Genomic DNA, 16,118 nt, shown 5'->3' with positions numbered 1-16,118 from the left:
CGTCTGTCCCCAACTGACCCTTAGCCGTGTACATTCGTCTGTCCCCAACTGACCCTTAGCCGTGTGCATTCGTCTGTCCCCAACTGACCCTTAGCCGTGTGCATTCGTCTGTCCCCAACTGACCCTTAGCCGTGTGCATTCGTCTGTCCCCAACTGACCCTTAGCCGTGTGCATTCGTCTGTGCCCATCTGACCCTTAGCCGTGTGCATTCGTCTGTCCCCAACTGAACCTTAGCCGTGTGCATTCATCTGTCCCCATCTGACCCTTAGCCGTGTGCATTCGTCTGTCCCCAACTGAACCTTAGCCGTGTACATTCGTCTGTCCCCATCTGACCCTTAGCCGTGTGCATTCATCTGTCCCCATCTGACCCTTAGCCGTGTGCATTCGTCTGTCCCCAACTGAACCTTAGCCGTGTGCATTCGTCTGTCCCCATCTGACCCTTAGCCGTGTGCATTCGTCTGTCCCCATCTGATCCTTAGCCGTGTGCATTCGTCTGTCCCCATCTGACCCTTAGCCGTGTGCATTCGTCTGTCCCCAACTGAACCTTAGCCGTGTGCATTCGTCTGTCCCCATCTGACCCTTAGCCGTGTGCATTCGTCTGTCCCCATCTGACCCTTAGCCGTGTGCATTCGTCTGTCCCCATCTGACCCTTAGCCGTGTGCATTCGTCTGTCCCCATCTGACCCTTAGCCGTGTGCATTCGTCTGTCCCCATCTGACCCTTAGCCGTGTGCATTCGTCTGTCCCCAACTGACCCTTAGCCGTGTGCATTCGTCTGTCCCCATCTGACCCTTAGCCGTGTGCATTCGTCTGTCCCCATCTGACCCTTAGCCGTGTGCATTCGTCTGTCCCCATCTGACCCTTAGCCGTGTGCATTCGTCTGTCCCCAACTGACCCTTAGCCGTGTGCATTCGTCTGTCCCCATCTGACCCTTAGCCGTGTGCATTCGTCTGTCCCCATCTGACCCTTAGCCGTGTGGATTCGTCTGTCCCCATCTGACCCTTAGCCGTGTGCATTCGTCTGTCCCCATCTGACCCTTAGCCGTGTGCATTCGTCTGTCCCCAACTGAACCTTAGCCGTGTGCATTCGTCTGTCCCCAACTGAACCTTAGCCGTGTGCATTCGTCTGTCCCCAACTGACCCTTAGCCGTGTGCATTCGTCTGTCCCCATCTGACCCTTAGCCGTGTGCATTCGTCTGTCCCCATCTGACCCTTAGCCGTGTCCATTCGTCTGTCCCCATCTGACCCTTAGCCGTGTGCATTCGTCTGTCCCCATCTGACCCTTAGCCGTGTGCATTCGTCTGTCCCCATCTGACCCTTAGCCGTGTGCATTCGTCTGTCCCCATCTGACCCTTAGCCGTGTGCATTCGTCTGTCCCCATCTGACCCGTAGCCGTGTGCATTCGTCTGTCCCCATCTGACCCTTAGCCGTGTGCATTCGTCTGTCCCCATCTGACCCTTAGCCGTGTGCATTCGTCTGTCCCCATCTGACCCTTAGCCGTGTGCATTCGTCTGTCCCCATCTGACCCTTAGCCGTGTGCATTCGTCTGTCCCCATCTGACCCTTAGCCGTGTGCATTCGTCTGTCCCCATCTGACCCTTAGCCGTGTGCATTCGTCTGTCCCCATCTGACCCTTAGCCGTGTGCATTCGTCTGTCCCCAACTGACCAACAGCCGTGTGCATTCGTCTGTCCCCATCTGACCCTTAGCCGTGTGCATTCGTCTGTCCCCAACTGAACATTAGCCGTGTGCATTCGTCTGTCCCCATCTGACCCTTAGCCGTGTGCATTCGTCTGTCCCCATCTGACCCGTAGCCGTGTGCATTCGTCTGTCCCCATCTGACCCTTAGCCGTGTGCATTCGTCTGTCCCCATCTGACCCTTAGCCGTGTGCATTCGTCTGTCCCCATCTGACCCTTAGCCGTGTGCATTCGTCTGTCCCCATCTGACCCTTAGCCGTGTGCATTCGTCTGTCCCCATCTGACCCTTAGCCGTGTGCATTCGTCTGTCCCCATCTGACCCTTAGCCGTGTGCATTCGTCTGTCCCCATCTGACCCTTAGCCGTGTGCATTCGTCTGTCCCCAACTGACCAACAGCCGTGTGCATTCGTCTGTCCCCATCTGACCCTTAGCCGTGTGCATTCGTCTGTCCCCAACTGAACATTAGCCGTGTGCATTCGTCTGTCCCCATCTGACCCTTAGCCGTGTGCATTCGTCTGTCCCCAACTGACCCTTAGCCGTGTGCATTCGTCTGTCCCCAACTGAACCTTAGCCGTGTGCATTCGTCTGTCCCCAACTGAACATTAGCCGTGTGCATTCGTCTGTCCCCAACTGACCCTTAGCCGTGTACATTCGTCTGTCCCCAACTGACCCTTAGCCGTGTACATTCGTCTGTCCCCAACTGAACCTTAGCCGTGTGCATTCATCTGTCCCCATCTGACCCTTAGCCGTGTGCATTCGTCTGTCCCCATCTGACCCTTAGCCGTGTGAATTCGTCTGTCCCCACCTGACCCTTAGCCGTGTGCATTCGTCTGTCCCCATCTGACCCTTAGCCGTGTGCATTCGTCTGTCCCCAACTGACCCTTAGCCGTGTGCATTCGTCTGTCCCCAACTGAACCTTAGCCATGTGAATGCATCTGTCCCCAACTGACCCTTAGCCGTGTGCATTCGTCTGTCCCCATCTGACCCTTAGCCGTGTGCATTCGTCTGTCCCCAACTGAACCTTAGCCGTGTGCATTCATCTGTCCCCATCTGACCCTTAGCCGTGTGCATTCGTCTGTCCCCATCTGACCCTTAGCCGTGTGCATTCGTCTGTCCCCATCTGACCCTTAGCCGTGTGCATTCGTCTGTCCCCATCTGACCCTTAGCCGTGTGCATTCGTCTGTCCCCATCTGACCCTTAGCCGTGTGCATTCGTCTGTCCCCATCTGACCCTTAGCCGTGTGCATTCGTCTGTCCCCATCTGACCCTTAGCCGTGTGCATTCGTCTGTCCCCAACTGACCAACAGCCGTGTGCATTCGTCTGTCCCCATCTGACCCTTAGCCGTGTGCATTCGTCTGTCCCCAACTGAACATTAGCCGTGTGCATTCGTCTGTCCCCATCTGACCCTTAGCCGTGTGCATTCGTCTGTCCCCAACTGACCCTTAGCCGTGTGCATTCGTCTGTCCCCAACTGAACCTTAGCCGTGTGCATTCGCCTGTCCCCAACTGAACATTAGCCGTGTGCATTCGTCTGTCCCCAACTGACCCTTAGCCGTGTACATTCGTCTGTCCCCAACTGACCCTTAGCCGTGTACATTCGTCTGTCCCCAACTGAACCTTAGCCGTGTGCATTCATCTGTCCCCATCTGACCCTTAGCCGTGTGCATTCGTCTGTCCCCATCTGACCCTTAGCCGTGTGCATTCGTCTGTCCCCATCTGACCCTTAGCCGTGTGCATTCGTCTGTCCCCATCTGACCCTTAGCCGTGTGCATTCGTCTGTCCCCAACTGACCCTTAGCCGTGTGCATTCGTCTGTCCCCAACTGAACATTAGCCGTGTGCATTCGTCTGTCCCCAACTGAACATTAGCCATGTGAATGCATCTGTCCCCATCTGACCCTTTAAAAAAAAAAATACCTTTATTTAACTAGGCAAGTCAGTTAAGAACAAATTCTTATTTTCTTTGACAGCCTAGGAACAGTGGGTTAACTGCCTGTTCAGGGGCAGAACGACAGATTTGTACCTTGTCAGCTCAGGGATTCGAACTTGCAACCTTTCGGTTACTAGGCCAACGCTCTAACCACTAGGCTACCCTGCCGCCTGTCCCCATCTGTCCCCATCTGACCATTAGCTGTGTGCGTGCATCTGTCCCCATCTGACCATTAGCTGTGTGCGTGCATCTGTCCCCATCTGACCATTAGCTGTGTGCGTGCATCTGTCCCCATCTGACCATTAGCTGTGTGCGTGCATCTGTCCCCATCTGACCATTAGCTGTGTGCGTGCATCTGTCCCCATCTGACCATTAGCTGTGTGCGTGCATCTGTCCCCATCTGACCATTAGCTGTGTGCGTGCATCTGTCCCCATCTGACCATTAGCTGTGTGCGTGCATCTGTCCCCATCTGACCATTAGCTGTGTGCGTGCATCTGTCCCCATCTGACCAATAGCTGTGTGCGTGCATCTGTCCCCATCTGACCATTAGCTGTGTGCGCGCATCTGTCCCCATCTGACCATTAGCTGTGTGCGCGCGACCTTGCTTTTAGTCCAGGATTGGGCTTCATCTGTGTCCAGGAAACCACCCGTAAATGTACAGTAGATGAGGCAGAATCCTGTACACTGCTACATACATAACAACCTCTGGCCAGAGAGATGTCATGGTGGACTGACTGACGCCTAAACAGACGAGGCTATCCATTCACCATTTTCCCACCATTAAAGAGTTTATGGGCAAAGAAGACATTTCTCACACACACACACACACACACAGAGGCACAGGCGAGGCTATCCATTCCATGACAAACTCATGCAAAGCAATGTACTTTTCCCGGTTTTACTTGCTGAGGGTTAAGCCGTGACTCAGCACACAGTCTCTTTCCTAACTGTAGCTAATGCCTCACCACCCACATACAAGACTATTTGATCTGAAAGGCCATGACGATACTGCCATCTGAAATCCTGTATACAAATCACATGCAAAGTTCATTGTTATGAAATAAATGCAAATGTGAACACCTATCATTAGGCTGTTTTCTTGTTTGGTTGGGTGCTGGAAGTTTCAATCAATACAAATAAATGACTTCTGAAGATTGATGATTGATACTGGAACAGGTGAACCAGTTTACTTCCCTGTTTGATTGTCAACTTCCCTTCTGCTTTTACTACATACATTTTCAGCATTTCAATATGAAAACACAATCTCTCACGTTTATCTATTATCATCTATCATGCCAGCAAGTCTCACAAACTTAAAACCCAAGATGGAAACGGTAGGAGAGAGGAGGCCACAGAGATGGAAACTGTAGCAGAGGCCACAGAGATGGAAACGGTAGGAGAGAGGAGGCCACAGAAATGGAAAAGGTAGGAGAGAGGGGGGCACAGAAATGGAAACGGTACGAAAGAGGAGGCCACAGAAACGGAAACGGTAGGAGAGAGGAGGGCACAGGATGGAAACTGTAGCAGAGGCCACCGAGATGGAAACGGTAGGAGAGAGGGGGGCACAGAGATGGAAACGGTAGGAGAGAGGAGGCCACAGAGATGGAAACTGTATTAGAGAGGAGGGCACAGACATGGAAACGGTAGGAGAGACGAGGGCACAGAGATGGAAACGGTAGGAGAGAGGAAGGCACAGAGATGGAAACGGTACGAGAGAGGAGGGCACAGATATGGAAATGGTAGGAGAGAGGAGGGCACAGACATGGAAATGGTAGGAGAGACGAGGGCACAGTGATGGAAACGGTAGGAGAGAGGAAGGCACAGAGATGGAAACGGTACGAGAGTAGAGGGCACAGATATGGAAACGGTAAGAGAGAGGAGGGCACAGAGATGGAAACGGTAGGAGAGGGGGGCACAGAAATGGAAACGGTAGGAGAGAGGAGGGCACAGAGATGGAAACGGTAGGAGAGAGGAGGGCACAGAGATGGAAACGGTAGGAGAGGGGGGCACAGAGATGGAAACGGTAGGAGAGAGGGGGGCACAGAGATGGAAACGGTAGGAGAGAGGGGGGCACGGATATGGAAATGGTAGGAGAGAGGGGGGCACAGAGATGGAAACGGTAGGAGAGAGGGGGGCACAGAGATGGAAACGGTAGGAGAGAGGGGGGCACAGACATGGAAACGGTAGGAGAGACGAGGGCACAGTGATGGAAACGGTAGGAGAGAGGAGGGCACAGAGATGGAAACGGTAGGAGAGAGGGGGGCACAGAGATGGAAACGGTAGGAGAGAGGGGGGCACAGAGATGGAAACGGTAGGAGAGAGGGGGGCACGGATATGGAAATGGTAGGAGAGAGGGGGGCACAGAGATGGAAATGGTAGGAGAGAGGGGGGCACGGATATGGAAACGGTAGGAGAGAGGGCACAGATATGGAAACGGTAGGAGAGAGGGGGGCACGGATATGGAAACGGTAGGAGAGAGGGGGGGCACAGAGATGGAAACGGTAGGAGAGAGGAGGGCACAGAGATGGAAACGGTAGGAGAGAGGGGGGGCACAGAGATTGAAACGGTAGGAGAGAGGAGGGCACAGAGATGGAAACGGTAGGAGAGAGGAGGGCACAGATATGGAAACAGTAGGAGAGAGGGGGGCACGGATATGGAAACGGCACAGAGATGGAACCCTAGGGGCGAATGGGGAAACTGGATGCTCTTCAGATCCAATGTCAACCTATCAGTTTCATCACTCCCTCAGCGTTTTACATGTCCTTTCATTGGGCTCCCAGAAGGGAGCGAGGGCAACTATCCTGACATGTACCTGTTACTACCTGTGGGGATGCTTTAACGAGAATTGCAGTCCTCCGCAAACTTCCTGTCAGCAAAAAGATTCCTGGTCCCCCTCCCTGCAGGATGCTCGGGGATATGAACAGACAGGACAACACACAGTAGGCGAGAGGAGGACATAGAGATGGAAACGGTAGGAAAAAGGGGGGAGGGGAAGGATGAGAAAGTGGGGAAGAGAGTAAGCAATGTAGTCAGTATGGAGGAAAACAGAATCTACAAAGGGAGCAAAAGAGAGAGAAAGTGAGGGAAAGAGAGAGAGCATACGAATGAAAGCCAGCGAGCAAGAAGAATAACACGAAAGAGATTATGTAAAATGTCTCCTCCCTCTTGACCTCTCGATCCCAGGGTCCTTTGAGCTGTGAAACACAACCCTGCCCTCCTCTGAGACATCTTATCTGTCCCCACCATCATTACCATCATTACCATCATCATCCCATTCATCCCACCTTTAAACAGGTCAACATTCTCAAGGCCGCAGGGCCAGACAGATTACCAGGACGTGTACTGCGAGCATGTGCTGACCAACTGGCAAGTGTCTTCACTGACATTTTTAACCTCTCACTGTCCGAGTCTGTAATACCAACATGTTGTAAGCAGACCACCATAGTGCTTGTGCCCAAGAACACAAAGGTAACGTGCCTAAATGACTACCAATGCGTAGCACTCACGTCTGTAGCCATGAAGTGCTTTGAAAGGCTGGTCATGGCTCACATCAACACCATCATCCCAGAAACCCTAGACCCACTGCAATTTGCATACCGCCCCAACAGATCCACATATAATGCAGTCTCTACTGCACTCCACACTGCCCTTTCTCACCTGGACAAAAGGAACACCTATGTGAGAATGCTATTCATTGACTACAGCTCAGCATTCGACACCATAGTGCCCTCAAAGCTCATCAATAAGCTAAGGACCCTGGGACTAAATACCTCCCACTGTAACTGGATCCTGGACTTCCTGACGGGCTGCCCCCAGGTGGTAAGGGTAGGTAACAACACATCCGCCACGCTGATTCTCAACACAGGGGCCCCTCAGGGGTGCGTGCTCAGCCCCCTCCTGTACTCCCTGTTCACTCATGACTGCACGGCCAGGCAAAACTCCACGACTCACCATCATTAAATTTGCCGATATTCCGTGTGGTGCCAGGACAACATCCTCTCCCTCAACGTGATCAAGACAAAGTAGATGATTGAGGACCTACAGGAAAAGGATGACCGAGCACGCCCCGCCCCCATTCTCATCAACGGGGCTGTAGTGGAGCAGGTTGAGAGCTTCAAGTTCCTTGGTGTCCACATCACCACAACACTAACGTGGTCCAAGCACACCATGACAGTCATGAAGCGGGCACGACATTAACCTATTCCCCCTCATGTAACCAATAACATTGGATTTGATTTGATAATTCAGCCCTTTGGTGGCACTGTCAGACGCTGTTATATCACACACCCACAGACACACACACTCCCACACACACACACACAACCATGGTTAGCAGGACCAGAGAGCTATCAATGGGGTCCCGCTCTCAACCACATAAGGATCCTAATGTCAAAGCCTTCCATAATTCCCCAGTGGCCAGCATAGTGTGCTCTTTCAAATGGCTGCAATAGTAGGATTCTATTTCTCACAGCTTTTCCTCATTTCAAACATTGTTCCTTAATGACTGTAAACGATCTGAGGCTAATGGGAGAGAGAAACATGGAGTTTATGTGAAGTAATATCCAATCAAATCAAATGTTATTGGTCACATATTTTTAGCAGATGTTATTGTGGGTGTATCGAAATGCTTGTGTTCCTAGCTCCAACAGTGCAGTAGTATCTGACAATATCAGTGAAGAATTCTGTTCAACAAACAACCCTATATCCAAAATGTTGTTGTTTAAAATAAAGCTTCCTTAATCTCTATAAATCCATTATCATACGGCCAATCACTATTCGCACGATCCACTTTGGAAAGAAACAGTTGCCCAACAGTACATTCCTCCCAGAGCTCTTTCACTCCTCTCAGCACTTCCATTTCTCCTTTTTCTTCTACCCCTTCAAATAATTAGCAGAACGCATATACTGACTGACCGATTGTGTCAACTTCCCATTAAATATTTTGCAGTTCCCCTCTTCTTCCTGTGTTATAGTAGCAGGGTTAAAAGTATGTTTTGCAAATGGCCTGTTCCCATTACTGACCACTGTATGTACTCTTCATAGAAGTTGGCACGGTATCATTAAGGCATCGCCTTACCACATCCCTTCCTCATCACCTTTAACCTGTTAGGCTGGGAGGAGGCTTGGAAGAGTCTGGGAAGAAACACCAAACCACAGCTTGTCACCCAAGCAACTTTTTATAAGAAGAATGCTTTTCAAATCCTGTGTCCTAACTACCGCACTATCACTTACAAAGAATAACATCACATCACTGCGATATCAGTCTTACATGCTGACCAGAACGGACACGTCGCGTGCGCGAGCGTTGCAAAATAAATGTAGAAATCCATGTTATTCAATTATTGCACCCACACTGCTCGCGCGTGCCAACGAGCGTCTGCGTTGCCAAGGGATAAAATAGAACTCCTTTCTATTTCTGACGCAGATCGCGCTGCAAGTCCTGCCTCTCTGATCTCCTCATTGGTTTATAGAAGCAGGTACCCACGTGCCATCTCCTCATTGGTTATACCCACGTGGGTGATTGAAAGACAAAATGTTTTGCCGGTTGTCGTGGTAATACTATGAAAGTGTAGATGCCAATCACCATATAAATTCAAAGATGAAAAATCATAGAAGGAGGAGAGATGACTAGAAACGATTCGGTTGGCCGTTTTATGTGTGAATTAATGGTCGGAGTAGAGGACGTTGTGCATTTCAGGTAAAATAACAACTCAATGTTTATATCCCAGGACAAATTAGCTAGCAACAGCAAGCTAGCTAAATAGGACAAATTAACTAGCAAGTGCAAGCTAACTAGCTAAATTGCCATACATGTTTAATGATTTTCGACCTGTCCCCAAATGAATGTCATTGGTTCCGAGTTTGTTTTGATATTTTAACCTGCGTGTCATGATAGCGTTTGGTGTAGGGGGACTAAATACATTCATGCACAATAGCGCACGATTGCGCCCGCACGCAGCCGGGTTTGGGTTCCGTGTTATACGACAGTAGCTACCAGTAGAAAAACCTATGTAATTATCCTGTAATAATAAACGCAGTTTATGGAATCGGAAAGGTACTATAGTTTAACGTGATATGCCAATGTAAAGTGTTAATCATGACTCTCTGTCATCTCTACCTGAAGTGTTACTCCTGTAGTCTATACATTATAAAAGATAACCACTCTCACTCAGTCAGACACACACACACACACACGCACGCACGCACACACACACACACACACACACACAAGCGTACGCGCATACACACGCACCAGTGGCAGTCAGTGCCACTCACGAATAGAGAGGACCATGTTTTTTATGTGCATGGCCTTATTTCTAGTACAGCATATACTGTAGGATAACTGTCATTGAATGTATTCCATTCACCCAGCTCACTAAAACAATGATAGGTTCAGGCTACAACATGATACTTGAATTTGCCCTGTATCCCTCATGAGGTTGCTACAACCTAGCCTCCGAATTAAAGTTTACAATGTAGGTGCACACACAGACAGTGACACATTCAATACCACCTTGCACACTCTTGCCTGCATCTAGCTGATCTAGGGTGTAATCATCAGTCCAACAGTTGATACAACCTAGCCTACAAAAATAATTTTACAACGTAGGTGTACAGGTCGAGAGACAAATTAAAGTAATCAAAGTTACAGACAGTAACCCCATTTCCATCCACAGTTTTTATGCGAGTAAGGTCATACACTATAAAGAAAAATCAAAACAGCTGTGATGGAAACTGGAAGTTTTGTTACAATTTTATAAATGTAGACAGATCATTTGTTTGCTCGACATGGTGGGGACTTTTTGTGTCTGTTAAATAAATGATGTGTGAAATGGAGGTGGAAACAACTTTATGTGCAAATATTGATATAATAACCATCATATGGAAGTAAACTTGGGAGCCACACATGTTGTGTGGTCCTCCCACTATGATTTGGGAAAGCATGCAGTTTATTAGACTACAGATTAAATACATTATGATGAACTTCACAGGATGGTGAATGTGCAAGGTGATGAGCTTGATGCTCCTTTCCAATTAATATACTCACTCTTATCCATAATAATCTCATCATGTAGACTAGCCTACCAGCACAGCCTATCTGCACTGTATCTGCTAGCTGTTAGCTAGAGTGCACGTGCCAAGACCAGAGTAGGCACATTTTCTACATAACGCAGAAGTTTTTGTGACAAAACGAAAGGTGGAGTTGAAAATGCAATGGAAACATATTGAACTTTAGTTTTTAATTCGATACATGAAAACTTAAGCGAAAAAGTACCTTTCGTGTGCACTAGGTCATCACGCAAGTCCATTTGGTGGAAACACACCACTGGTGGGAAAAATTGCATATTTTCTTTATGCATATTTAAAATATTTGCATTAAAATCTGTCGCCAATTAGATAGACACCTAGCTAGTGACACATTCGATACTACCTTGCACACTCTTGCCTGCATGTAGCTGATCTGAGGTGTAATCACTAGTCCAAACAAGGGTTTCTATTGGAAAAAGTCAGGTAGGTCCCTCCCCATTTCGTTACATTTTGCAACAGAATTGGCAGAATGAATACACCTCTGATCACCCGCACACACAGTCACTTTCATAGCAGCCACATACAGCATCATCACATCGTTTTATAATTCCTTCTCACATCTACGTGCTCTCCTCTCACCTTTTCCCTTCACTTGTGGACATCAGTGCACAACACATCAGCTGTCTGTGACCAGGGGCAAAACCTCTACAATTAAGCCAAACCTTCACACCATAACCGCTAACCGCTACACAGCCTACATCGTTGTCACCATATTAATGTTATAGTAAACAAACTTGATCTAACGGGTTATTAAACCCACAATCCAATCCATGTGTACAATCACGCAGTACAGTGCAAGCAGTTTACATCAAATCAAATTTTATTAGTAACATGAGCCGAATACAACAGTACTTACGATCCCCCAACCAACAACGCAGTTTCAAAAAATACGGACAAGAATAAGAGATAAAAGTAACAAGTAATTAAAGAGCAGCAGTAAAACAACAATAGCAAGACTATATACAGGGGGTACTGGTACAGAGTCAATGTGCAGGGGCACCAGTTAGTTGAGGTAGTATGAAAAAGTAGATAGAGTTATTGAAGTGACTATGCATAGATGACAACAACAGAGAGTAGCAGCAGTGTAAAGACGGGGGGGGGGGGGGGGGGGGTGCAAGTCTGGGTAGCCATCTGATTAGATGTTCAGGAGTCTTATGGCCTGGAGGTAGAAGCTGTTTAGAAGCCTCTTGGGCCTAGACTCCGGTACCCCTTGCCGTGTGGTAGCAGAGATAACAGTCTATGACTAGGGTTGCTGGAGTCCTTGACAATTTAAAAGGCCTTCCTCTGACACAGCCTGGTATAGAGGTCCTGGATGACAGGAAGCTTGGCCCCTGTGATTTACTGGGCTGTTCGCACTACCCTCTGTAGTGCCTTGCGGTCGGAGGACGAGCTGTTGCCATATTAGGCAGTGATGCAACCAGTTATGCTCTCGATGGTGCAGCTGTAGAACGTTTTGAGGATCTGAGGATCCATGCCAAATATTTTCAGTCTCCGTGCCCTCGTGCCCTCTTCACGACTGTCTTTGTGTGTTTAGACCATGTTAGTTTGTTGGTAATGTGGACACCAATGAACTTGAAGCTCTCAACCTGCTCCACTGCAGCCCCATTGATGAGAATGGGGGCATGCTCGGTCCTCCTTTTCCTGTAGTCCACAATCATCTCCTTTGTCTTGATCACGTTGAGGGAGAGGTTGTTGTCCTGGCACCACACGGCCAGGTCTCTGACCTCCTCCCAATAGGCAGTCTCGTCGTTTTCTGTGATCAGGCCTACTGTACCACTGTTGTGTCATCGGCAAATTAAATGATGGTGTTGGAGTCGTGCCTGGCCGTGTAGTCATGAGTGAACAGGGAATACATGAGGGAGCTGAGCACGCACCCCAGAGGGGCCCCTGTGTTGAGGCTCAGCGTGGGAGATGAGTTGCTACCCACCCTCACCACCTGTGGGCGGCCCGTCAGGAAGTCCAGGATCCAATTGCAGAGGGAGGTATTTAGTCCCAGGGTCCTTAGCTTATTGATGAGCTTTGAGGGCACTATGGTGTCGAACGCTAAGCTGTAGTCAATGAATAGTATTCTCATATAGGTGTTCCTTTTGTCCAGGTGGGAAAGGGCAGAGTGGAGTGCAATAGAGATTGCATCATCTGTCGACCTGTTGGGCGGTATGCAAATTGCAGTGGGTCTAGGGTTTCTGGGATGATGGTGTTGATGTGAGCCATGACCAGCCTTTCAAAGCACTTCATGGCTACAGACGTGAGTGCTACGGGTCGGTAGTCATTTAGGCACATTACCTTAGTGTTCTTGGGCACAAGCACTATGGTGGTCTGTTTAAAACATGTTGGTATTACTGACTCGGACAGGGAATGGTTGAAAATGTCAGTGAAGACACTTGCCATTTGGTCAGTACATGCTCGCAGTACACGTTCTGGTAATCTGTCTGGCCCTGCTGCCTTGAGAATGTTGACCTGTTTCAAAGGTCTTACTCACATCGGCTGCAGAGAGCGTGATCACACAGTCTTCCGGAACAGCTGGTGCTCTCATGCGTGTTTCAGTGTTATTTGCCTCAAAGCGAGCATAGAAGTAATTTACATCATCCAGTAGGCTCATGTCACTGGGCAGGTCTTGGCTGTGCTTCCCTTTTTAGTCTGTAATGGTTTGCAAGCCCTGCCACATCCGACGAGTATCAGAGCCGGTGTAGTATGATTCGATATTAGTCCCGTGTTGACACTTTGCCTGTTTGATGGTTCATTGAAGGTTTAGCGGTTACACCGGCAGGCCACGGTGGAAATAAATTAATAATACCGAAAGCTTCCCTTGACTTGGAAGAGTTGCAGTGTTGGGTGCCTTAACCAGCTAACATAAATAGCATTCCTCTCTATTTGGTTGCTGAATAGGCTAAATTAGCTGTGTTAGCTAAGTAAGTGAAAGGTAAACTAAGAAGAAAATAATATGCAATGAAATATAGCTCTCTTTATCTCTCTCTTTTCTTTGCTGCTTCTCTAATTTTTTAAGAAATGTATTTGTTCAAACCTGTTCAACTATTGTCTTTCTCTCTGTTTGAGTCAACAACTGAGCACACTTTATGAACAACAATGCTTGTTTCAAACAATTAAAAAAATTGTCCACAATTTAAAAAGTACTACTATTTAAAGCCCAAAGAACATCACTTACCAGAATGCTAACAAAATGCTAACAAATATTAAGGAATTCTCATAGTGAATGCTAACTAAATGCTAACAAGAACATTGCAAACATTTTGTTTGAAACATACAGTTTCTGACCTAAACTATAAAAGTATAAAAGTAACTGAAAATTGCTACTCACAGTTTTTCTGCACGCACAAAACGAATATTAACCACGAGGGGATTCTCTGCTATTACAAAGCTCATGCTTGATTTTGGAAGTCACTAACCACTTAGCTAGAGAGCGAACTAGCTACTAAATTAGCAAACCAAATGCAGGACATTTAGCAGATTTAAGACAGTTACCGTAATAGTTATAAGATATCTAGCTGGCAAACATTTAGCTGTGAATTCCATACTATACTTAGATCACCTGGCGCATGACACTGAGTGATTCACAAGGCTCTGGTCTCTCATGGTTGTGTGCTTGCAAACATACACCATGTGACACATGACTGGGGACACCCATAGGCTATATAGTAATGTGACAGCTGAAAATGAAGAATGCAATGTTCTTTATCTCCTAACGTATTGCACAAGTTGACTGCAGGTATTTACTTAAAACGTATCAACAAATATTCAAATGTAGAAAACAAAACGTTAAATAAATCGTTTCAGCCGTATTGACGGTATTGAAAAACCATCCTGTGGCTTTTTCCAAATTCGCCAGTATACGGTATATACCGTATACCGCCCAAGCCTACCGCCCAAGCCTCCATTGACACACACACACGCACACACACACACACACACACACACACACACACACACACACACACACACACACACACACACACACACACACACACACACACACACACACACGCACACACACACAGAAACACACACACGCACACACGCACACACACACACAGAAACACACACACACACACACACACACACACACACACACACACACACACACACACACACACACACTCACGCTAACACTAACACTAACACATTCACTAACACACATCCACAGTCCTCATTCCATCCCTGAACCCTTAGTGTTGGACTCACACATCTTCACATACAAGTCTCACTCTCCCTCTCCATAAAGACTCAGGGACCAATCTAGTCAGATACCATTCTGACTTGGCCATTAAAATACCCTAGGCATCAGGTGGTGACTCCATCAGAAATCCGAAAATATTGTCAAATTGCTTAAAGAGAATCGTGAGAATAGAACAAATAATAATAGACCTCAAGAACAAATACCAGAGTAGGCATTTTTGCATTTCCTGTATGAAATCATTTGTAAAAAAAAAAACATGAACAATGACATTCTGTCACATTAGAAAACTAAATGCAGAAAATCCTGGTACTGCATGCCAATAAATAAACTAAAGGTCAGTGTAATAACTAATTAGTGACATGAATTGCATACAATACTAACAAGACCTTATTCATCGCACAATATACTGAATTAATTATCAAATTATCAATTATCAAATTGAACGACCATCAATGGATTTGACAGAAAATCGGAAATAAATCCATTATTATTACTATTCAATTAGTTTATAAATGCATGGCTACATAATTTCTATACAGACTAGTAAATAGCCTACGTCAGTGAAATTGTGTTTCCACCTGCTAACATAGAGTCCACAAAATAACAGTTAGACTACCTGGCGCGACAGGTGCAATGTTCGGCATCTTCATATATGACACAGTATTGTGGCTTTTAGAAAGACCTAAATACACATTTTCAAGATGTTCTTTGGTCAAATATAAATCAAACACTTACTTTGAGAAACAGATATAGGACAATAGACGCCCTGAGAAGAACACCGAAGCACGACATTCGGCTCATGATGCCGGACAGTTTTGAAAAACTTCACACGCGTTTCTTGCCAGCGAGCACTTGCATTTTTTAAACTTTCCTTTTCTTGAAAAAAAATCTCCTTTACTTTTGATTCTATGTGCTGAGCCTTGTCACTGGTGTGGTCCTATAAACCGTTGCGCTGGCTCCGATCGCCAAATGAGCAGTAGTGTATAGGAATAAGTAACTTTTCTGTGTCGCAAGTAACGGGGTGGAGCGGTAGCCAGTGGCGTCACTTTCAGAAGTTAAAGTTCTGTGCATGCCTGCAGCTGCCAGTCAGTTTGGCTACGCGCCTCCCTCTCTCTCCCTCGGTCTCTGTCAATGTTCTCTGCCGTCATTTCATCGATGCTGTTGCTAAAGTTACCGCATCCTTTTCCTCTGCGAGGACTTTGGGGTAGGAGTCTGT

The 16,118-nt window shown here is 47.5% G+C and overlaps 1 protein-coding gene across 14 annotated transcripts in view; it reads right to left on the bottom strand.

The window, feature by feature from the left end:
• The window catches only part of LOC109898479 (receptor-type tyrosine-protein phosphatase eta), a 126,688-nt gene extending 110,801 nt beyond the window's left edge, over positions 1-15,887 (bottom strand). For 10 of the 14 annotated variants that reach the window (XM_031833106.1, XM_031833107.1, XM_031833108.1 and 7 more), the window contains exon 1: positions 15,638-15,887. In XM_031833106.1, the coding sequence (XP_031688966.1) occupies positions 15,638-15,703 (66 nt within the window). In that variant the 5' untranslated portion in view covers positions 15,704-15,887. The remainder of the gene's footprint in view (positions 1-15,637) is intronic. The other 4 variants (XM_031833118.1, XM_031833119.1, XM_031833121.1 and 1 more) reach the window with 2 other exon arrangements.
• Positions 15,888-16,118: the final 231 nt, after the last annotated feature.

This window comes from Oncorhynchus kisutch, linkage group LG10 (assembly GCF_002021735.2).
Source record: "Oncorhynchus kisutch isolate 150728-3 linkage group LG10, Okis_V2, whole genome shotgun sequence".
NCBI classification, from domain to species: Eukaryota; Metazoa; Chordata; class Actinopteri; order Salmoniformes; family Salmonidae; genus Oncorhynchus; species Oncorhynchus kisutch.
The sequence above is the reverse complement of the archived record's forward strand: the minus strand, read 5'-3'. Positions and strand labels throughout refer to the sequence as shown.